This window comes from Aulonocara sp. 'chitande type north' Nkhata Bay, linkage group LG3 (genome assembly GCF_057382095.1).
Source record: "Aulonocara sp. 'chitande type north' Nkhata Bay isolate Kocher_YH1m ecotype deep benthic linkage group LG3, A_spYH_male_GT1.1, whole genome shotgun sequence".
In the NCBI taxonomy this organism is placed as follows: Eukaryota; Metazoa; Chordata; class Actinopteri; order Cichliformes; family Cichlidae; genus Aulonocara; species Aulonocara sp. 'chitande type north' Nkhata Bay.
Genome location: NC_141346.1, coordinates 35545220 through 35567959, shown reverse-complemented (window position 1 = coordinate 35567959; position 22740 = coordinate 35545220). Strand labels below are relative to the sequence as shown.

The window sequence follows — 22740 nt, the reverse complement described above, 5'->3', positions numbered from 1 at the left end:
CGGACGTCTCAACAGCCCATCTGCATCTTGGTTGTTCTTCCCAGCGCTATACTCAATGTCAAAATCAAAACTGGAAAGTACGGCCAACCAGCAATGCCCTACTGCATCCAACTTTGCAGATGTTAAAACATATGTGAGTGGATTATTGTCTGTCATCACTGTAAATTTTGCTCCATAGAGATAGCGGAAAACGTTCTGGGTGACAGCCCACTTCACAGACAGGAAGTCAAGCTTGTGTGCAGGGTACCTTTGCTCGGACTTGGAGAGACCCCTACTGGCACAGGCAGTGACTCTTAACTTGTTCTCCTGTTCTTGATATGAGGCTGCACCGAGAACATGGGCGCTTGCATCGGTGTGCACAATATAATGTCTCTTTGGATCTGCAAACCCAAGAACAGGAGCTGTTGTGAGCTTGAGAGTCAATGTCTTCAAAGTATCTTCAGCGGTTGGGGTCCATTTTTCGTGAAAAGGTTTTTTGAGATCCGCACTGGTAGAAACCTTGTGGTTTCTGCCAGACAGACTGGATATTCTCTTCAGTGGGAGGCAACCAGCACTTAAGTGATTAAGGGGTATTGCAAGCTTGGAATAGTCTTTTATAAACCTCCTGTAATATCCAGTGAACCCAAGGAAAGACTTAAGCTACTTGATGTTAGCTGGTCTTGGCCAAGTAGTGAGGGCAGCTGGATCTGTTTTGACCCCTTCTGATGATACAACATAGCCGAGATATTGGACAGATGTCCTGAAGAACTGACATTTCTCTGGCAACAGCTTTAAAGTAAATTCTTTCATCCTATGGAGGACCTTCAGCGATCGTTCCTCATGGTTCTCAAGTGTAGCTGAGAAAGGAGTGACATCATCAAGAAAAACCGAGACCTGACTCAAATTCCTGCTGCCTATACACTTTTCCATAACATAAGAGGAAACAAGAAGACTAGAACACCTCCTTATGCTGTTTTTAATAGAGAACACTTGGGCATTTATTTTAACACAACACCTAACAGTCTTACCTTCTCTTATCAGTAACTCGAATGATTTGCAGAATGTTGACATTACTTTTGGGACGAAAGCTCAATATAACCCTGCCTCACCCAGTTTCTATACTGGTCCATTTATGTCTGTTGTTACAGTTGCGCAGTTTCATGTTTGAGTACACTTTCAGTTTTGATTGTTTTTCATCTGCATGTGGTGCACAGCTGCTGGGGTGTCCTTTGCTAAATCTTTAGTGCCTCCAAACTTGAGATTCAACACCTTACTTTCTTTTATTTTGACATTGAGGAAAAGTTGCCTCTTATTTTGAAACAGCTCAACAGGCACTGCTGGGATTTGAACCCAGGATCTCCTGTTTACAAGACAGGTGCTTTGACCGGCTAAGCTACAGTGCCTCCTTCAGGGAAGGGAAAAACCAAGTAACCTCTGCAGACACAGGTTTGAATCAGTTCGTCACATTTTTCCCCACCAGCTGTTGGGCAGCAGCCAGAGGAACACGGCCCAAGGCGCTGTGGCTTAGCTGGCCAAAGCGCCTGTCTCGTAAACAGGAGATCCTGGGTTCAAATCCCGGCAGTGCCTTACCTCCCTACCAATGCCATTACATTTCATTAACGGGTGCTGATGGCGGGAAGCATTGGGAGTTATGCTTTCTCTCCTTCGTTTCCAAGAAGAGGACACAATGATGGCATGGCACAACACAGAAGAGCCACCTCCACAAGACAAGACTCAGCTGTCCATCTGCATCTTAAGGATAAAGGACACTCTTTCGAGGATGCCAACGTTGCCATTTTGGACAGAGAGGACAGATGGTTTGAAAGAGGAGTGAAAGAAGCCATCTATGTCCACTGTGAGCGACCATCTTTGAACAGAGGCGGGGGTTTACGACACCAACTCTCTGCCATCTATAATCCAGTTTTGAGATCCCTTCCCAGACGCCTTAACACCCACTCACATCCTGGGCCATCTGACCTCAGGAATTCGCATGATAAGGTGGGGCCAGGTTTCACAATGAACACAACCGAAACTCTGGCTGATGGGGACCCACACCCAGTTTCACACCTTGGGTCAGGCGATTAGAGGATCATCAGGGGGTCCTTTTGTCCCTCTGTGGGGGGTCACTCCCACTAGGTTTATATCTGGGACTCTCCACCATTTGACCTTAGAACTTAAGAAGCTTCTCGGATGAGAGGTGAAACGTCTTCAAGCAACTTAAAGAAGTCTAGACGCTTTTCTTTGCAAGCTCCTTTGACACAATGAAGATTTAGACACGCCCAAGACATCAATATTGGGTGAACAACCCTCAGAAGCTCCACTAGCGGTTTAATGCCTGGGACACCTCCAGCATTTGTTCTAGAACTGAAGAAGCTTCTTGGATCAGGATGTGAAAAGAAGTTTTTAAAGCTCTCAAGAGTACCGTGAGGTGGATAACTGAGGACATACACAGACTTTGAAAGATTTCCCAACTCCAAGATTAACAATGCAATCAACACTGTGAAGAAGATGGTTTCAAATGGTAATAGCAAGGCACTGCTGGGATTTGAACCCAGGGTCTCCTGCTTACTAGACAGGCGCTTTGACCAGCTAAGCCACAGTGCCTCCTGCGGTGAGGCAAACCGGTGATACCTGGTATTACCTGGTACTGCAGAAGGAGACGAGTTCAATCTTTTTAACCTTTGTGCACTATAAATGTAGGATATGGTCAAATAGTCCAACAAGTAACTTCCTGTTCTTCACTTCTTCAATGACCTCAGTGGAAACATCATAAGGTGAAGGAGAATCTTTTGAGACTGATTCAACAGGGTGAGTCTGAACAAGTCCTCAAAACAACTCTATTTCCCTTGGCAAGGGTGGATTCCCGCACTTGACTGTCAAACCTTTGTTTGTTTCGCAAAGCACTCTTTTGACTGTGCTCAATGGCTAACTGGTAGCTTTCTGCAAGACTCTCTCAGCTCTCCAGATCTAATTTCTGTTCACGTAGCCAATCGGAAAGAGACATCTGCTTCAGGGGGCATGGCCCAGCTACATCAGTTTGACAGAAATCTGCTGGTATTGCAGAGGCTCCAATAGCCAAACATTGTACTCGTGCAGACGATGATACTGCTGCCTCCTCCTCAAGAGTTGAGGAATACTCATGTCTCTTGCATACTGCCTTTACTGCCTCGGTTGGAAAATCAGGCTCTTTGTTGCGGCGCAAGAGCTGTGCAGTAAAGCCTTCAATGGCATTTTCCTCATCATTAGAACTCTGATCAGATATATCACAGGCATGCCGATACGGACGTCTCAACAGCCCATCTGCATCTTGGTTGTTCTTCCCAGCGCTATACTCAATGTCAAAATCAAAACTGGAAAGTACGGCCAACCAGCAATGCCCTACTGCATCCAAGTTTGCAGATGTTAAAACATATGTGAGTGGATTATTGTCTGTCATCACTGTAAATTTTGCTCCATAGAGATAGCGGAAAACGTTCTGGGTGACAGCCCACTTCACAGACAGGAAGTCAAGCTTGTGTGCAGGGTACCTTTGCTCGGACTTGGAGAGACCCCTACTGGCACAGGCAGTGACTCTTAACTTGTTCTCCTGTTCTTGATATAAGGCTGCACCGAGAACATGGGCGCTTGCATCGGTGTGCACAATATAATGTCTCTTTGGATCTGCAAACCCAAGAACAGGAGCTGTTGTGAGCTTGAGAGTCAATGTCTTCAAAGTATCTTCAGCGGTTGGGGTCCATTTTTCGTGAAAAGGTTTTTTGAGATCCGCACTGGTAGAAACCTTGTGGTTTCTGCCAGACAGACTGGATATTCTCTTCAGTGGGAGGCAACCAGCACTTAAGTGATTAAGGGGTATTGCAAGCTTGGAATAGTCTTTTATAAACCTCCTGTAATATCCAGTGAACCCAAGGAAAGACTTAAGCTACTTGATGTTAGCTGGTCTTGGCCAAGTAGTGAGGGCAGCTGGATCTGTTTTGACCCCTTCTGATGATACAACATAGCCGAGATATTGGACAGATGTCCTGAAGAACTGACATTTCTCTGGCGACAGCTTTAAAGTAAATTCTTTCATCCTATGGAGGACCTTCAGCGATCGTTCCTCATGGTTCTCAAGTGTAGCTGAGAAAGGAGTGACATCATCAAGAAAAACCGAGACCTGACTCAAATTCCTGCTGCCTATACACTTTTCCATAACATAAGAGGAAACAAGAAGACTAGAACACCTCCTTATGCTGTTTTTAATAGAGAACACTTGGGCATTTATTTTAACACAACACCTAACAGTCTTACCTTCTCTTATCAGTAACTCGAATGATTTGCAGAATGTTGACATTACTTTTGGGACGAAAGCTCAATATAACCCTGCCTCACCCAGTTTCTATACTGGTCCATTTATGTCTGTTGTTACAGTTGCGCAGTTTCATGTTTGAGTACACTTTCAGTTTTGATTGTTTTTCATCTGCATGTGGTGCACAGCTGCTGGGGTGTCCTTTGCTAAATCTTTAGTGCCTCCAAACTTGAGATTCAACACCTTACTTTCTTTTATTTTGACATTGAGGAAAAGTTGCCTCTTATTTTGAAACAGCTCAACAGGCACTGCTGGGATTTGAACCCAGGATCTCCTGTTTACAAGACAGGTGCTTTGACCGGCTAAGCTACAGTGCCTCCTTCAGGGAAGGGAAAAACCAAGTAACCTCTGCAGACACAGGTTTGAATCAGTTCGTCACATTTTTCCCCACCAGCTGTTGGGCAGCAGCCAGAGGAACACGGCTCAAGGCGCTGTGGCTTAGCTGGCCAAAGCGCCTGTCTCGTAAACAGGAGATCCTGGGTTCAAATCCCGGCAGTGCCTTACCTCCCTACCAATGCCATTACATTTCATTAACGAGTGCTGATGGCAGGAAGCATTGGGAGTTATGCTTTCTCTCCTTCGTTTCCAAGAAGAGGACACAATGATGGCATGGCACAACACAGAAGAGCCACCTCCACAAGACAAGACTCAGCTGTCCATCTGCATCTTAAGGATAAAGGACACTCTTTCGAGGATGCCAACGTTGCCATTTTGGACAGAGAGGACAGATGGTTTGAAAGAGGAGTGAAAGAAGCCATCTATGTCCACTGTGAGCGACCATCTTTGAACAGAGGCGGGGGTTTACGACACCAACTCTCTGCCATCTATAATCCAGTTTTGAGATCCCTTCCCAGACGCCTTAACACCCACTCACATCCTGGGCCATCTGACCTCAGGAATTCGCATGATAAGGTGGGGCCAGGTTTCACAATGAACACAACCGAAACTCTGGCTGATGGGGACCCACACCCAGTTTCACACCTTGGGTCAGGCGATTAGAGGATCATCAGGGGGTCCTTTTGTCCCTCTGTGGGGGGTCACTCCCACTAGGTTTATATCTGGGACTCTCCACCATTTGACCTTAGAACTTAAGAAGCTTCTCGGATGAGAGGTGAAACGTCTTCAAGCAACTTAAAGAAGTCTAGACGCTTTTCTTTGCAAGCTCCTTTGACACAATGAAGATTTAGACACGCCCAAGACATCAATATTGGGTGAACAACCCTCAGAAGCTCCACTAGCGGTTTAATGCCTGGGACACCTCCAGCATTTGTTCTAGAACTGAAGAAGCTTCTTGGATCAGGATGTGAAAAGAAGTTTTTAAAGCTCTCAAGAGTACCGTGAGGTGGATAACTGAGGACATACACAGACTTTGAAAGATTTCCCAACTCCAAGATTAACAATGCAATCAACACTGTGAAGAAGATGGTTTCAAATGGTAATAGCAAGGCACTGCTGGGATTTGAACCCAGGGTCTCCTGCTTACTAGACAGGCGCTTTGACCAGCTAAGCCACAGTGCCTCCTGCGGTGAGGCAAACCGGTGATACCTGGTATTACCTGGTACTGCAGAAGGAGACGAGTTCAATCTTTTTAACCTTTGTGCACTATAAATGTAGGATATGGTCAAATAGTCCAACAAGTAACTTCCTGTTCTTCACTTCTTCAATGACCTCAGTGGAAACATCATAAGGTGAAGGAGAATCTTTTGAGACTGATTCAACAGGGTGAGTCTGAACAAGTCCTCAAAACAACTCTATTTCCCTTGGCAAGGGTGGATTCCCGCACTTGACTGTCAAACCTTTGTTTGTTTCGCAAAGCACTCTTTTGACTGTGCTCAATGGCTAACTGGTAGCTTTCTGCAAGACTCTCTCAGCTCTCCAGATCTAATTTCTGTTCACGTAGCCAATCGGAAAGAGACATCTGCTTCAGGGGGCATGGCCCAGCTACATCAGTTTGACAGAAATCTGCTGGTATTGCAGAGGCTCCAATAGCCAAACATTGTACTCGTGCAGACGATGATACTGCTGCCTCCTCCTCAAGAGTTGAGGAATACTCATGTCTCTTGCATACTGCCTTTACTGCCTCGGTTGGAAAATCAGGCTCTTTGTTGCGGCGCAAGAGCTGTGCAGTAAAGCCTTCAATGGCATTTTCCTCATCATTAGAACTCTGATCAGATATATCACAGGCATGCCGATACGGACGTCTCAACAGCCCATCTGCATCTTGGTTGTTCTTCCCAGCGCTATACTCAATGTCAAAATCAAAACTGGAAAGTACGGCCAACCAGCAATGCCCTACTGCATCCAAGTTTGCAGATGTTAAAACATATGTGAGTGGATTATTGTCTGTCATCACTGTAAATTTTGCTCCATAGAGATAGCGGAAAACGTTCTGGGTGACAGCCCACTTCACAGACAGGAAGTCAAGCTTGTGTGCAGGGTACCTTTGCTCGGACTTGGAGAGACCCCTACTGGCACAGGCAGTGACTCTTAACTTGTTCTCCTGTTCTTGATATAAGGCTGCACCGAGAACATGGGCGCTTGCATCGGTGTGCACAATATAATGTCTCTTTGGATCTGCAAACCCAAGAACAGGAGCTGTTGTGAGCTTGAGAGTCAATGTCTTCAAAGTATCTTCAGCGGTTGGGGTCCATTTTTCGTGAAAAGGTTTTTTGAGATCCGCACTGGTAGAAACCTTGTGGTTTCTGCCCGACAGACTGGATTTTCTCTTCAGTGGGAGGCAACCAGCACTTAAGTGATTAAGGGGTATTGCAAGCTTGGAATAGTCTTTTATAAACCTCCTGTAATATCCAGTGAACCCAAGGAAAGACTTAAGCTACTTGATCTTAGCTGGTCTTGGCCAGGTAGTGAGGGCAGCTGGATCTGTTTTGACCCCTTCTGATGATACAACATAGCCGAGATATTGGACAGATGTCCTGAAGAACTGACATTTCTCTGGCGACAGCTTTAAAGTAAATTCTTTCATCCTATGGAGGACCTTCAGCGATCGTTCCTCATGGTTCTCAAGTGTAGCTGAGAAAGGAGTGACATCATCAAGAAAAACCGAGACCTGACTCAAATTCCTGCTGCCTATACACTTTTCCATAACATAAGAGGAAACAAGAACAGTAGAACACCTCCTTATGCTGTTTTTACAGTTTTTTCTGAATGCTTAAACCCTAACTGTGATTCCTGTAGCACAATCTCTAAAACTATCCAGACTTATAGCAAAACCACTCACTGAGTTTGCAAAACTAAAAGCACAAAAACTGCTTTGCACTCAGTTTGCAATTTTGTAACAGACACTTTGCAAAACTGTAGGCACAATTCACTGCACAACACTCAATTACCAAATTTCTAACACACTCCTAGCAAAAGTATACACATGTATGGCTATCATTAACACCAATTTGCCAACTGTCTGGCACACTTTCATATGTGAAAACTTTTTTAGATAATTAGTTCACTTTGCAATCAGCCTAAGCACTATAATACAGGTAAGCTGTGTTTGCGGAGTACAATGGAGGAAGCAGAAAGAGTGAGAAGTAGAGGAGGCCGAGGAAGAGGACGTGGAGGTGAAGAAGTAGGATGAAGAGGACGACAAGGACAAGGAGGAGCAAGAGGAAGACGAGGAGGGGGGAGAGGAAGATGAGGAGGGGGGAGAGGAAGGGTAGGAAGAGTAAGAAATAGAATTGCTGATCACATCAGAGCTACAATAGTGGACCATGTAATCAACCGTGGAATGACCCTGAGGGTAGCTGGCCAATTGGTCCAGCCTACAGTGGACCCACTGTAGCAAGTACCATAAGGACATCTTGAAATGAGAATCGGTTAGTACAGTCACTTTGCACTAAGATTTGTAGCACTGCCATATGCCAATGAGAAACACACCAATACCATTGATGTAAGAATACTGAAATTGTTACTTTACAGAATTGCTAGATGACCAGATGCTGGGGGCAGAGGAAGCATGTTCACTGCAGACCAAGTAACCCATATAGTCATTATGGCGATTGCAAATAATCCTATACTTGGAAATAAACACTTGTGTTTGTTTTGATGTGTTTGAATAAACACCAGTACTTGAAGTTTGGATCCCTCTATGCTTATGGATCTATGACAGAAGTATGAGCTCAAACTGACATAGCCTACCTTGTGCACAGAGAAAGCAAAAGCCAGATTTGTTTTGTATTCATACCATAAGTGTGCAGTTGGCGCATTGTGTGCTTAGTAGATGATGGCTTGTGTGTACTGTTTGATACGGAAACACCATTTTTACGAAGGTGTGAAGAGTTAATCTAGCTGTGTTTGCTTTTGCAAGAGAACTACAATGTTTTGATTATTGGGTGACAGGTTTTCTTATTTGTGTGCAGAGTTTTGCAAAATTAGCCAATAGTTACAAAAAATGTGCTTAAGCAATCAGAAAAAACTGTAATAGAGAACACTTGGGCATTTATTTTAACACAACACCTAACAGTCTTACCTTCTCTTATCACTAACTCGAATGATTTGCAGAATGTTGACAGTACTTTTGGGACGAAAGCTCAATATGACCCTGCCTCACCCAGTTTCTATACTGGTCCATTTATGTCTGTTGTTACAGTTGCGCAGTTTCATGTTTGAGTACACTTTCAGTTTTGATTGTTTTTCATCTGCATGTGGTGCCCTTTGCTAAATCTTTAGTGCCTCCAAACTTGAGATTCAACACCTTACTTTCTTTTATTTTGACATTGAGGAAAAGTTGCCTACACAGAACTTCTTATTTTGAAATAGCTCAACAGGCACTGCTGGGATTTGAACCCAGGATCTCCTGTTTACAAGACAGGTGCTTTGACAGGCTAAGCTACAGTGCCTCCTTCAGGGAAGGGAAAAACCAAGTAACCTCTGCAGACACAGGTTTGAATCGGTTCGTCACATTTTTCCCCACCAGCTGTTGGACAGTAGCCAGAGGCACACAGCTCAAGGCGCTGTGGTTTAGCTGGCCAAAGCGCCTGTCTCGTAAACAGGAGATCCTGGGTTCAAATCCCGGCAGTGCCTTACCTCCCTACCAATGCCATTACATTTCATTAACGAGTGCTGATGGCTGGAAGCATTGGGAGTTATGCTTTCTCTCCTTTGTTTCCAAGAAGAGGACACAATGAAGATTTAGACACGCCCAAGACATCAATATTGGGTGAACAACCCTCAGAAGCTCCACTAGCGGTTTAATGCCTGGGACCCTCCAGCATTTGTTCTAGAACTGAAGAAGCTTCTTGGATCACGATGTGAAAAGAAGTTTTTAAAGCTCTCAAGAGTACCGTGAGGTGGATAACTGATGACCAATGTTCCCTCTAAGCTGCGCACGTGCACAATTGCGCACTGCTGGCACGGTCTCTGCGCACAGAAAATCTGCGTTGCGCACAAAAAAAATCTAACCTGAATTGAATTTAAAACTTCTGTTTTGCAGTGTTAGTCAGTGAGTGACTAGCTGCTCCCGTATGGGATTAGAACGATGCCACCTTATCCCATAGTCCAGCCAATAATGCGATTCACATTACACATCTAATCGACGTCATTGACAGGCTATGACAGTGTCTTTATGTGCCGACACCGGTGTTTTAGCTAGCAAAGCGGCGTGGCTGATGTGGAGTGAAGCCACGTTAATGACAACGTGTACAACCATTGGAGATGTGAGCAGGACAGACGGAACAATTGACGGAAAAAGTGTAAAAGTGTTGACTTTATACCAGTTTTTAAATTGTGTTGATTGGCCACGTAAAACCAGAGTTATGATAAAAATATCTGCAATGTTTGTTTTTCTTCCTGAATACTATCGTTATTTACTGCGGGAAGAAACGGTAAAAACGGCGTTTCATAAGAAAAAAGGCTTGAAAGCCTGTGAGCAAAGACAAACTCCACCCCCCTCTCCCTTTCCTATTCGTCCAAAAAAGTACCATTCGACCAATCAAAAAATGATATGGCAACGTGGCATCTAGTTGTTAAGGGAGGGGGAAGTTTTAGGAGTGACGGCGGTGTTTTGAGATGTGAGAGATTTGCGATGTTTAGCCAAAATCTTGTGTAGTTAGTGTGTAGTGTAGTCAATAGTTTTGTTGTGTGTGTCAGAACAATGAGGCGACTGCTGAATGTTACAGGTGTTACAGCAGTGATACATCTCCTGTTGTCAGGCCTGCAGGGATCAGGCTGTTGTTCTCCTTCATCTCATAGTGGACAGAAATTATTTTTTGGAGCGGCACAAATAATTTGTGTGGCATCAGATTTGATGCAGAACAGCTGATTGTTCTGTAAATAGTTTAAAATGTTTATTTAAAAAAACGCCTTGGCTGCGTTTAAAAAAATAGCTGCAAAAAACTTTGTTTATTTGCATAACTCAGTTACTTTTTTGAAGAAGTAACTATATAATTAATTGCCCAACATTGGTCATTATTTACTGTATTTTGCAGACAGAGAGTTACAGGACTCTCTCCCAGACCACAGACTTATAATACAAGTCAGAGCTTTATAAAATTTTTAAAAAAGAATTAAGTTGTGTTTTCAAAATTGGAGTTCAAGTTATATTTACTTCCAATAGTGTTAACATACTACACAGGTCAATGACTAGAATTTTTTAAGTTTTCATTGTAAGAGGGTTAAAGCAGTTAATTAAAAGTAGTCTAACATAAATGTAAATGCTATAATTTGATTATTTTAATAAACCATGTAACTTGGATGGATTAGATGCTGGTGTGACCACAGTGCACAAGTCTGATGTCGCTCACAGTGGTCAAAGGGATCGCTCAGGGAGTTTGTGTGTTCGCTCAGACACATGAAAAATTAGAGGCAACATTGCTGAGGACATACACAGACTTTGAAAGATTTCCCGAATGCAATCAACACTGTGAAGAAGATGGTTTCAAATGGTAACAGGAAGGCACTGCTGGGATTTGAACCCAGGATCTCCTGTTTACTAGACAGGCGCTTTGACCAGCTAAGCCACAGTGCCTCCTGCTGTCAGGCAACCCGATATTACCTGGATTTACCTGGTACTGCAGAAGGAGACAAGTTCAATTTTTGGGCACTATTGTTGGCATTCAGAAAATAGTGCTTGAAAATTAAAGCGGATTCTTAGCTTGCCTCCTGGTTACTCACCAAACCCTTTAAATACTGTCAGAACCATGTAACTTGATTCTTATCTGTGTAATTATTAAAATAAGTAACTCTTTGACCCTCGTGTTTTACCTTCTTACAGGCTGTTTCTTTTTGTTAAGGTCAAAAGATTAAAGCATATTTCTGATAAACTCTTAATTTAAAACCAAACAGAGATGACAAAGCTTTTTATTCTCTCGCTTTACATTTGCAGGATAATAAATAACATCCAGGGTCAAATTTCAGTGAATAAATTTTAATTTTGGAGACTTTGCTAAACATGACAGGCTGTTAGTGAAGAGCAGTAGGACCACCACCACCGTCGAATGATGCACAGAAGACAAACGGTGTGCTCGTCCGTGTGAACTTCAGATGTCATGAGAAGCTGTTTAATGTTCAGGTTGCAGATTTTCATCGCTCCACACAAACACGTTTTTAAAATGTTTGTTTTTACACTAGCATGAAGCTTCTCAAGATCCTCGGCGGCAGACGGCCGTATCCTGCTCTCAGCCCGACCAGGACCGCCCTCGCGTCGCTTTTAAACCAGGCCCGGGTGTCCGTTTTACTCGAAGCACTTCACGATTGGCTCGTGTCCCGTCTCCTTGAGGAAGCACAGCAGGTCGTCCGGTCTGAGCCCCATGATGGCAGCGTTGGTCATCGGGTGGAAGTAGACCATCTTGTGGCCTCCTTCCACCAGGTCCCGGTCCAAGACTAACTTCACGCTGTGACCCTGATTGAAGAGCAGTGCAAGAGCCGTCGCACAGCCCTGACCCACCTGAAGGAGAGGGGAGGAGGAGTCTAAAGCTGTGACCTGTGAATCCAGCTCAATAATTGGCCCTCCCCGTTTTGATCCTCCCTACCTTCAGCTTTTCCAACATGGCTGCCTCATCTGCGAAGCACAGATTTCCACTCTCAACACCAAGCTTCTTGGCGAGGTCATTAAGGTTCACCTGCAGATGGAACGAGAGGAAGTGAGGTGTTAGTCTTTAGTTTTTAAGTCAGAGGTCATGTGGAGGAGCTGACCTGGCGGTCATGGCGGGCCGACACCAGCCACAGCCCCTTCTTCTTCTTGTCCTTTAGGAACAGGTTCTTGGTGACGGCGCCATTCACGCCCTGCAGGTGAGGCATCATCTCCTCCACCGTGAACACCTGCAGGAGGAGGAAAGTGGGTGAGAGCGGGTTCTTTGTGGAAGCTGGGCATGTAGTACCTCACTGTATTACTAACATCAAAGCCTCCTGCAACTCTTCCTGGTTTCCTACATTAAAACAGCTTCTAAGTTCAGTTCAGTTTATTAAAGTTAACAGTTCTTTTTCCTTATTTGCAGTAGCTGTATCCAGTTCTTCATTTCTTGTTCTGATGATCACTGGACTCATTTTTGGAGTTGTTAGGTTTATCTATTCACAAGGAATATGACCCTGTGAATGATTCCCAAGATAGCTGGGCCAGAGAGTGCAGCAGTTCCCCTAAACAAAAGCCTCTTTTACTTAAACAGATACAGATGTGTTTGCCATAGCATATATCCAGAGATGGGCAGTTACGCGTTAACGCATTACTGTAATCCGATTACTTTTTTCAAGTAACGCGTAAAGTAAGGGATTACTATTGCAAAAACGGTAATTAGATTACCGTTACTTTCCCGTAGGAACTCTGCGTTACTAAAACCGTGATTTTTTGCGAGAAGGTCTTATGACAGTGAAGTAAGCGAGTGTAAAAAAGTTAAAAAAAAGTAACTAAGTAACTAAGCAATTAATTACTTTTGAAAATAAGTAATCAGTAAAGTAACGGGATTACTTTTTTGGGGAAGTAATCAGTAATTAGTTACTGATTACTTTTTCAAGTAACTTGACCAACACTGTATATATCAGAGAGAGAAGATACAATCTCTCTTATGACCTTAGGACGTGTGTGAGGTATGCCAGAACACTCAGGAAAAGAAGTGTACGTCCTACCATCTCATGGTACACAGAGTCTTAAAGACCTACTAAGGATGAGACATTCTATCAATATGGAAACGATTATATACCTCTAAGCATATATGATTATATGTTTCTAAGTGCAAATGACGATTTTTCGGTTTCAATCCATTTTTCAGTTTCAATCTGCTGGCACTGTTTTGGCGTCCGGGGGCGCGCTGGGGGGGGGGGGGGGGGGGTTTCCGGCCCGCATGTATTTGCATAAATTATAGAGGCCACTAGTGCTGACCAAGCTGCCATCTTTCTCTCTTCCCGTCTTTCAATGGCTGCTTCAATTTCAGCTTGAACCTCCAAACCGCAAGTAAGTAATCATTTTTTGTCATCTTTTCTTGCTGTCCCACTGGGCTGGACATTAGTTTAGTTTTTTTAGCTACATCTGGTGAAGTTGTGGTAAAATGCTGGTATTAGCCTATTCGTCGTAGCAAGCTAGCCTGAAGCTAATATTTGCTAAATTTAGGGACACCCGTGTCTCTTCAGGAGTTGGAGGCCGGTGTTCTAGGAGCGGATCTCAGGATCTCAACAGGCAGTGTTGGGCAGTAACATAATACATGCACCGGCGTTACGTATTTAAAATACAAAATATGAGAATGTATCCGTTACAATTACTGTTCAATAGGTGATATTGAGAATACAGTTAGTTTGTTGAAATAAATGGATTACATGGCGGTATTTACCTGTTTCATATGTTAGGCTATGGTCTCTCTATTTTTGGTAATTCCACACCGGTGGAAACCCAAACAAAACACGCAATAAGAGCCTCTAAAAATTATTATACAAAAATGATTTAATATGAAGGCAATAGCAGAGTGTTACAGGCATCGCCCTAAACAATGTAGCCTCATGGGCAGTGTAGTCCGTGCTGCAGGGAGAATGGACTGCCATACCCGTTATGTGTCTGTGAGCGAGGGAGGGAGAGAAAGGAAAAGTACAGCTGTCACGGAGCAGACACGGGAGCTGGAAGCATGTAAATATAATAATAACCACTAAAGCCAAAAAGAGTGCCTGACGAGCCCAGCTGTAAGTAAGCTGTTAAGACTCGACTGTACACCGTGTTCGTGTTTTCCTCCGAAACAATAAGCAGCCTTTCAACGCCTCTCTCTGTCTCTCGCTAGCAAACTTGACCCAGACAACAAAGTAAAGCTAGTTTTCAGCTACGAGCCTGACACGAACCGGAGGTATTAGCCAGAGGTCCCTTTACTACGGTTCGGAGCCGCTGACCTGTTTTATATACGCGCGGAATAGTTTTATATATGAGATCGCTGCAGCCTTACCTAATGTCCACCTACTGTTACTCATTTATATTAAGATTTTAACATCTAGTTGGTGTTGGTATGGCGAGTAGCCTTCAGTAATAGTAATAAATCACACAGCAATAGCACATTCATGTAGTTGTAAAGTATTCAGAATACATTACTTCTATAATCTTTGGTGAAATACATTTCAAAATTAACCTTCCCAACACTGTCAACAGGTTAGCACCTCATACCACAGTGCAGCAAAGCAGTCTCATGAGCGCTGGGAAGGACAAGCCCAGAGCCCAAAACAGACAGTGCAGGAGATGACAAGGTTAGTAATTGTATGGTGAAAATTATACTTTGTTATCTTGATTGGCAAAAGAAAAGTAAATACAAAATCTGCTTCTCACATTTAGGGCATTTCCAAGATTTTTTTTTTTTTCCAAAACTTCAATTTCTTTCATTACAGCTGTCCTGTGCCAGAAGTTCTGTTGACCCACAGTGGGAGGCATCATTTCAGAAACACCAGGAAGATTGAAACTCGTCGCCAGGATCAAGCAGGGCTCGTGATCTTCACCAGCAGCTCCCTCACAAGAAGGATAAACCCAGCATTTCATGAACACTGATGGAGACCTTTGCTTTGTGTAATGTTAGAAGTACTCAGATAATCCTCAGAGGGTCTGGACTTTTACATAATATAATAGAATAGAATTCAACTTTGTTGTCATTGCACATGCACAGGCACAGGGCAACGAAATGCAGTTTGCATCCATCCAGAAGTGCTTTAGCCATGATATAGATATATTACAATATATATTAGCAATAGTATAGATATGTAAGTATATTACAGAAATGGGTCTATTATGGTACGTTACAATGTACACGGTATGAAGTATGTTGTGAATATTCTATAACTATAAGTATGTACAGGCTGTAGTGAGCACAAACTATGTACAGGATATAAATATGAAAAACTACAGAAATCTGAGATATACAGTTATACAGAAATGTGAACTATACAAATTATAAACAGTTGTAGGATTAAAAATCATATGTACAGAATGATTATTTACACAGAACTATACAGTAGTGCAGTTAAGTAATAGCTATAAGCTATAGTAATAGCTTTAAGTCCTGTAGAAAGTTAAATATATGTTGTGCTCACTGGTTACTCTGGTATGAATGACTCTGAATTACTTTATGATAAATAACACACTATTGTCAAAAAACAGTGAAAGAATTCCAGATCACAAGTTTTTAGTTCAAATACAAGTAACAACCTTTGACTTTAATCAGGTTTTATTTAATTGTGTCAGAGAAAACATCATGTGCTCTTCATGTAGCTGAGTACATTCAGTGTTTAAAACAGAAGTTGTGCAGGTCTGAGATCAGCAGTTTTCTGAAACACCAAACTGAGGTACTGTTAATGCTGATGTATAGTGACACAGTTACAGGGGTGATTGATCCTTGTGACTTTTTGTCTTTAAATTGATCAATAAAACAGCTGCAGCTTTCACTGACAGCACATGTGGTACTTTAACCTTTGTACTGTTTTCTTCAGTTAATTTTGGAGTTACTACAAAGATTGAAGATATAGGATGATCTGTCTGCTGTCACTGGGTGGTGCTGAGGTCTGAATCTGAGGACAGCTCCTGTAACCACAAACAGAACAGAATCATCACAAACTGAAATATAAAGTTTATCTCTCAAATCTGAAATACAGCTGATCCTACTCGGGATCTGAAGTTGTTCAGTCCTACAGTTCTGCCGACAGCTGTTTATTTTTTTATTTGTTTTAAAGGCTTTACTAACACATTTTCTAATATCATGTTTACCTTTGAGTTGTTGATGCTTTATAAATGGACATCTGCAAAGATGAGATGATGGAGCAGGTTTCAGTCAAGGTTCAGTCTGCTACTGCATCCTGGTCACAACATACAGAGGTGTTATCAGCTCAGTATTGAACAAGAAATATTAATGTTTCAAATTATTTGTCCTAAAGGATGCAAGCTGTACAGAGTACTGAACATGTGACTTTGTGAACATAATTCATTAAAAATAATTTGGACAGTTTTTTAACCTGAATATTTGTAACAAACTCAAAAAAAAAAAAAAAAAAAGCTAAAAAAAAATAATCAGGGGAAAAATGTTACATTTTAACTTAAGCTGACAAGCGGAAGTAGTTGGTTTCAGTACATAAGTATCGGGCTTTGCTATTTAATCTGTAGCTATTGACTAATGAGGGGAATTTAAAAGTTGGCTTTAATGTCCTTCCACATGTGGAAAGCGACAGAAAACAAGCAGAGTGAAGCTGACCCCCCACCCACTTGAAACGTAAAGGCAAACAGGCGGAGCGGTTAGTGCTACGTTTGTGCAGATTTGTGCAGGTAAAATTAGCGTTTGTGCTGCTACGGTTTCCGAGATATTAAACTTTATTTTATAGGTCATTCAAAGGTCACCATCCCCCCAGACTGCTCCAAAACGGGCCAAAATGGTCTACTTTTTTAGTGCTACGTTTGTGCAGATTTGTGCAGGTAAAATTAGCGTTTGTGCTGCTTCTGTTTCCGAGATATTAATGAAAATGAAAAGGTCAACCAGCCCCCCCACATTACCCAAATCCAACAAAAGTGGTATCAAACGTTTGTGCTACGTTTGTGCTGGTTTGTGCTGCAAAGATTTTCGTTTGTGCTGCTATCATTTTAAAGATATTAATAAAAATTTCTAGAGGTCATCAGAGGTCAACCAGCCCCCCCACATTAATTAAATCAAACAAAATGGGTGTCAATCAACTGTGCCACGTTTGTGCTGGTTTGTGCTGCTAAAATTTTCGTTTGTGCTGCTTCTGTTTTAAAGATATTAATGAAAATGTAAAGGTCAAAAGGTCAACCAGCCCCCCCACATTACCCAAATCCAACAAAAGTGGTATCAAACGTTTGTGCTACGTTTGTGCTGGTTTGTGCTGCAGAAATTTGTTTGTGCCGTTATTATTTTAAAGATATTAACAAAAATTTCTAGAGGTCATCAGAGGTCAACCAGCCCCCCCACATTAATTAAATCAAACAAAATGGGTGTCAATCAACTGTGCTACGTTTGTGCTGATTTGTGCAGGTAAAATTAGCGTTTGTAATGTAAAGGTCAAAAGGTCAACCAGCCCCCCCACATTACCCAAATCCAACAAAAGTGGTATCAAACGTTTGTGCTGGTTTGTGCTGCAGAAATTTGTTTGTGCCGTTATTATTTTAAAGATATTAACAAAAATTTCTAGAGGTCAACCAGCCCCCCCATATTAATGGAATCAAACAAAATTGATGTCAAACGTTTGTGCTGGTTTGTGCTGCAAAAATGCTTGTTTGTGCTGCTAACATTTTAAAATGTTTAATAAAATAACGTCTTGATGCGTGCTTAATCATCCAGGTAAGTAAATCCCAAAAGGTTGATTCTGTTCATCTGGACATTTTCAGTTGGAGAAACGTTTCGTCACTCATCCAAGTGACTTCTTCAGTCTCAGCTGACTGCAGGTTTCCCCAACCATATAAACAGTACATTTGCATAGTGAAGGAAACTAGCGCCACTGAATGAACAATGTGCCGGGGGGTTAATTCCATGATTGTTAGTATGCAAATTCTTATGACCATTGATCAATGACAACTAATCAAAGCCTATTGATCAATGGCCATGAGTACCATTCACAGAAAGTGGGGAATGGCTACAATCACAGCATTGTAGGATGGCGAAAGATGTACCCTTGGGCCCCCCTTCTCGATTCAGAGATGGTCAGCATCCTGACAGCCCAATGGACGAAGCCGTCTCTCAGTCTGCTGGTTCTGGCCCGGAGGCTCTTCAGTATCCTTCCTGATGGCAGCAAACTGAAGACGCTGTTGAAGGGATGAGTGGAGTCACCTGTAATGGAGAGGACCTTCCAGATGAGGCAGGTGCAGTAGATCTCCTGGGGAGGGAGGCAAGAGAGGTCCCCACAATGCTCTCAGCTGCTCTCACTACCCGTTGTCATTTTTTCCTGCAGAACCCAATGCAGGAGTCATACCACACAGTGATGCAGCTGGTGAGGATACTCTCAACTGTGCCTCTGTAAAAGGTGCTCATAATGGGGGTTGGATCTCTTGTGCTTCTCAGTTTGCAGAGGAAGTAGAGTCGCTGTTGGTCTTCTCCACATTCAGGGACAGGTTGTTGTTGCTGTACCACTCTGGCAGATGGTTAACTTCACCCCTATAGTAGATCTCGTCGTGGGTCAGCAGAGTGAAGAGAAGGGAGCTCAACACACATCCTTGGGGAGTCCCCGTATTCCGTGTTCTTGGGCTGGAGGTGTTGCTGTTGACCCGTACTGTCTGCTGTCTTCCTGTCAAGAAATCTAGCAGCCCGTTATACAGCAAGGTGCTGATCCCCAGCAGATCCAGTTTGTGAATGAGTTGCTGGGGAATGATGGTGTTGAATGCTGAACTGAAGTCTATGAACAGCACTCTGACATATGAGTCTCTAGTGTTCAGATGTGTGAGGGCTGAGTGAGGGGCAGTTGAAATTCCATCATCGGTTGAGCGTTTTGACCAGTATGCGAACTGAAATGGATCCAGGTTGGGGGAAAGCGATAATTTGATTTGATGCATGACTAACCGTTCAAAGCACTTAACTTAATAATGATGGAGGTGAGTTTGACAGGACGGTAGTCCTTAAAGCAGGAGATAGATGACTTCTTGGGTTCAGTAATGATGGTGGAGGGATCTCCACACACTGTCTGGGGATTGTGTCACCACGGTCTGTAGAGTGGGCTTGTAGTCTGTGATGGTTTGTATTCCTTGCCACTGCCTCCAAGTATCTCTGCTGTCGCTGAAGCTTTGCTGTAGCTGATGCCACGTGACAGGTTTGCCCTTGCTGTTCTTAGACTCACCTAATTCCGGCTCTGAAGGCTTGCATTTTTCAACTTTAGGAGCATTTAAACCTGACCTGTGAGCCATGGTTTCTGATTGGCCCAGACAGTGATAGTCCTGGTCTCTGTGACATCATCGATGCATTTTGGGATGTAGGCAGTGACAGTTTCTGTATATTCCTGAAAGTCTGTGGTGTTGTCGTGTGTGGCGGCCTGTGGTGGAAAAGCAGTCCCTCTGAGGACCCTTCTGGCCACACCTGTACCTGCTTACGAACTGGTTTGTTGACTTTGAGCAGGGGCCTGTGGGAACCCATGGCACACCTAGATTTCTGCCTGTACTGACCCTTATGCAAAATAGGTGGAATTAAGACACAGTTCCAAAAGCAAACACGACTGATCAGTGCTGAGAGTGGTCCTGTTGCTGAGGTTGGGATGATCCTGTAATCTCTTAAGAACGACCTCCAACGCTTCTATGACTGGGATGCAAGTGAAGACAGATGTAACATCTCTCTCTCACTGTACATGTACTGTTTATAAAATTAGGGAAAAATAACCTGCACAAACAAAATAATTTGCAGGACAAATGTTTGACATCAATTTTGTTCGATTTGAAGAAGGTAGGGGGGGCAACTTCACTCACGGGTGTTTATAAGGTTGGGGAAACCTGCAGTCAGCTGAGACTGAAGAAGTCACTTGGATGAGTGACGAAACGTTTCTCCAACTGAAAATGTCCAGATGAACAGAATCAACCTTTTGGGATTTACTTACCTGGATGATTAAGCACGCATCAAGACGTTATTTTATTAAACATTTTAAAATGTTAGCAGCACAAACAAGCATTTTTGCAGCACAAACGTTTGACATCAATTTTGTTTGATTCCATTAATATGGGGGGGCTGGTTGACCTCTAGAAATTTTTGTTAATATCTTTAAAATAATAACGGCACAAACAAAAATTTCTGCAGCACAAACCAGCACAAACGTAGCACAAACGTTTGATACCACTTTTGTTGGATTTGGGTAATGTGGGGGGGCTGGTTGACCTTTTGACCTTTACATTTTCATTAATATCTTTAAAACAGAAGCAGCACAAACGAAAATTTTAGCAGCACAAACCAGCACAAACGTGGCACAGTTGATTGACACCCATTTTGTTTGATTTAATTAATGTGGGGGGGCTGGTTGACCTCTGATGACCTCTAGAAATTTTTATTAATATCTTTAAAATGATAGCAGCACAAACGCTAATTTTACCTGCACAAATCAGCACAAACGTAGCACTAAAAAAGTAGACCATTTTGACCCGTTTTGGAGCAGTCTGGGGGGATGGTGACCTTTGAATGACCTATAAAATAAAGTTTAATATCTCGGAAACCGTAGCAGCACAAACGCTAATTTTACCTGCACAAATCTGCACAAACGTAGCACTAACCGCTCCGCCTGTTTGCCTTTACGTTTCAAGTGGGTGGGGGGTCAGCTTCACTCTGCTCAGAAAACATGTTGCTGTTTGCACATATTTAATAATCAGCTCTGCACAGGAGCAGAAGCAGAGTCCAGCCCGTTGCTCTTACAGTATAATACTCATAATAAAAGTACAGTAACCGTGGTTAGTCACCAAGCAGCCCGGTGCGTTTCTCTTGATTTCTTTAGTCAGGGTAAATTCATTCACCTGCACGGGTTAGCTAAACGAACTTTACAAAACATGTTTCCCCGACAGCCGAGTGCTCATTTTAGCTAGCTAGGTCCTTAGGTAGCTAGCTAAGGACCTAAATTACGGATTAGCTTACAAACACATTTAACTTACCAAAAATAATGCGGTGGGGCCTCAGGTCCTCCTGTCCGGTAGTCCAATTTACTGAAGAACACCTCAGGCTGTCACTTTGAAATAGTCGGTAATGTAAACGCTGGACCTCTCGGCATCTGCCATTCCCGAACAGACACGTGCGAGTTTGTCCGTGACCGCAGCCGCGTCGTCAGTGTTTTCTCCAGTCATTGGTCAGCATTATAATATATGCAAATACATGCGGGTCGGAATCCCCGCCCCCCAGCGCGCCCCCGTACGCCAAAACAGTGCCAGCAGAGTGAAACTGAAAAATGGTTTGAAACCGAAAAGTGGATTGAAACCGAAAAATGGATTGAAACCAAAAAAAAAATTGTAAGCGAAAACAAAAAAATTACAGTTTCAATTAATTGTTTTTCACTATCAATTTTTTTTTCGGTTTCAATACAAGATTTTTCAGTACATTTATTTCAGTTACAATATTTTTTTTCGGTTTCAATCCATTTTTCGGTTTCGTTTCAAGGTGGCATCGTTCTGATTCCACAGACCTCAAGCCTCACTGACAGCAGATAAAGAGTTGCACCAGCAGGGGGCAGCATGATCCTAAGCTGTTCTTAGCTCTGAAGGCTGGAGGTTCAGAGATAACTCCAAATATTTATTCCTCATAAACTTGCACAAAATGGGAAAACCTACAGAACTTCTTTTTTCTTTTCATTAAGGTGTGTTAGGTCTGCACTCGCAGGCCCCGCTGGTTCAGAGACTTATCACCGTGAACGAAGCAAGATAGTTAAAGGTCAGCCTATTTTTAATTGCAAGCTGCAAGCTCTGCACCCAACCTCAGATGACTCCAGCTCTGGCCTCTGCTTACAGTCTTTTTATTGAAATGCATACATTTACACAGTTTTAACTTTTAACAGTCATTAAAACTAGAAAAGTGCTGTGTAAGGCTACGTCCACATCGTTTTCTCTCCGTTTTGGCCTCCCGTCCACATTGGGATGGCGTTTTCCCCAAGGAAAAAAACAGCATTTTGAAAATGCTCCCGAAAACGAATAAATTTGAAGACGGTGCATTTGCGTCACAGTGTGGACAGTGAAAACGGAGACTTTCGAAAACAATGACACATTTTAGTCATGTGATGCAGTCATGTGACCAATTTAACAAAGATAGCGGAGGGCATTATACAGCAGTTGTTTTGTCTGCTCTCAATTTTCACATCCCTATTAAAGATTAATATCAGTTTGTACATGCTCCAGATAGCTTTTCTTCAAACCTTTTACTTTTGTGTTACTCGCAGCAGCAACTCCACCTCATTGTTAGTCCATTTAAAAAATGTGTTGCTTTTCCTCAACATTTTGCCGCAATGTTTCAATGAGCCGGTGTTGTGCCAAAAAGTGATTGTCTGCCAAAAACTGATTTCCGGTATTTGCC

General features: G+C 42.8%; 1 protein-coding gene, 2 long non-coding RNA genes and 9 other non-coding genes across 12 annotated transcripts; 4 read left to right on the top strand and 8 right to left on the bottom strand.

The window, feature by feature from the left end:
- Positions 1 to 1308: 1308 nt before the first annotated feature.
- Positions 1309 to 1382, bottom strand: trnat-ugu (transfer RNA threonine (anticodon UGU)). Its single transcript has one exon. It is a non-coding gene; the product is annotated as a tRNA-Thr (tRNA).
- A 110-nt stretch (positions 1383 to 1492) lies between these two features.
- Positions 1493 to 1566, top strand: trnat-cgu (transfer RNA threonine (anticodon CGU)). Its single transcript has one exon. It is a non-coding gene; the product is annotated as a tRNA-Thr (tRNA).
- A 943-nt stretch (positions 1567 to 2509) lies between these two features.
- Positions 2510 to 2583, bottom strand: trnat-agu (transfer RNA threonine (anticodon AGU)). Its single transcript has one exon. It is a non-coding gene; the product is annotated as a tRNA-Thr (tRNA).
- A 1984-nt stretch (positions 2584 to 4567) lies between these two features.
- On the bottom strand, positions 4568 to 4641 carry trnat-ugu (transfer RNA threonine (anticodon UGU)). Its single transcript has one exon. It is a non-coding gene; the product is annotated as a tRNA-Thr (tRNA).
- A 110-nt stretch (positions 4642 to 4751) lies between these two features.
- Positions 4752 to 4825, top strand: trnat-cgu (transfer RNA threonine (anticodon CGU)). Its single transcript has one exon. It is a non-coding gene; the product is annotated as a tRNA-Thr (tRNA).
- A 943-nt stretch (positions 4826 to 5768) lies between these two features.
- On the bottom strand, positions 5769 to 5842 carry trnat-agu (transfer RNA threonine (anticodon AGU)). The gene has a single exon. It is a non-coding gene; the product is annotated as a tRNA-Thr (tRNA).
- Positions 5843 to 9100: 3258 nt separating this feature from the next.
- On the bottom strand, positions 9101 to 9174 carry trnat-ugu (transfer RNA threonine (anticodon UGU)). The gene has a single exon. It is a non-coding gene; the product is annotated as a tRNA-Thr (tRNA).
- A 110-nt stretch (positions 9175 to 9284) lies between these two features.
- Positions 9285 to 9358, top strand: trnat-cgu (transfer RNA threonine (anticodon CGU)). The gene has a single exon. It is a non-coding gene; the product is annotated as a tRNA-Thr (tRNA).
- Positions 9359 to 11226: 1868 nt separating this feature from the next.
- trnat-agu (transfer RNA threonine (anticodon AGU)) lies at positions 11227 to 11300 on the bottom strand. Its single transcript has one exon. It is a non-coding gene; the product is annotated as a tRNA-Thr (tRNA).
- Positions 11301 to 11932: 632 nt separating this feature from the next.
- Positions 11933 to 12574, bottom strand: LOC147335361 (prolyl-tRNA synthetase associated domain-containing protein 1-like). The gene is made up of 3 exons (XM_086278562.1): positions 12467 to 12574; positions 12304 to 12393; positions 11933 to 12218 (listed from the first exon to the last, which is right to left on the bottom strand). The coding sequence occupies exons 1-3, from the start codon at positions 12572 to 12574 to the stop codon at positions 12006 to 12008; spliced, it is 411 nt and encodes a 136-aa protein (XP_086134688.1). The 3' UTR covers positions 11933 to 12005.
- Positions 12575 to 13635: 1061 nt separating this feature from the next.
- LOC147335360 (uncharacterized) lies at positions 13636 to 16302 on the top strand. Its single transcript, XR_015126722.1, has 3 exons — positions 13636 to 13718; positions 14889 to 14983; positions 15122 to 16302. It is a non-coding gene; the product is annotated as an uncharacterized LOC147335360 (long non-coding RNA).
- LOC147335359 (uncharacterized) lies at positions 15937 to 21596 on the bottom strand. Its single transcript, XR_015126725.1, has 3 exons — positions 21336 to 21596; positions 16488 to 16576; positions 15937 to 16304 (listed from the first exon to the last, which is right to left on the bottom strand). It is a non-coding gene; the product is annotated as an uncharacterized LOC147335359 (long non-coding RNA).
- Between the last annotated feature and the right edge of the window lie 1144 nt (positions 21597 to 22740).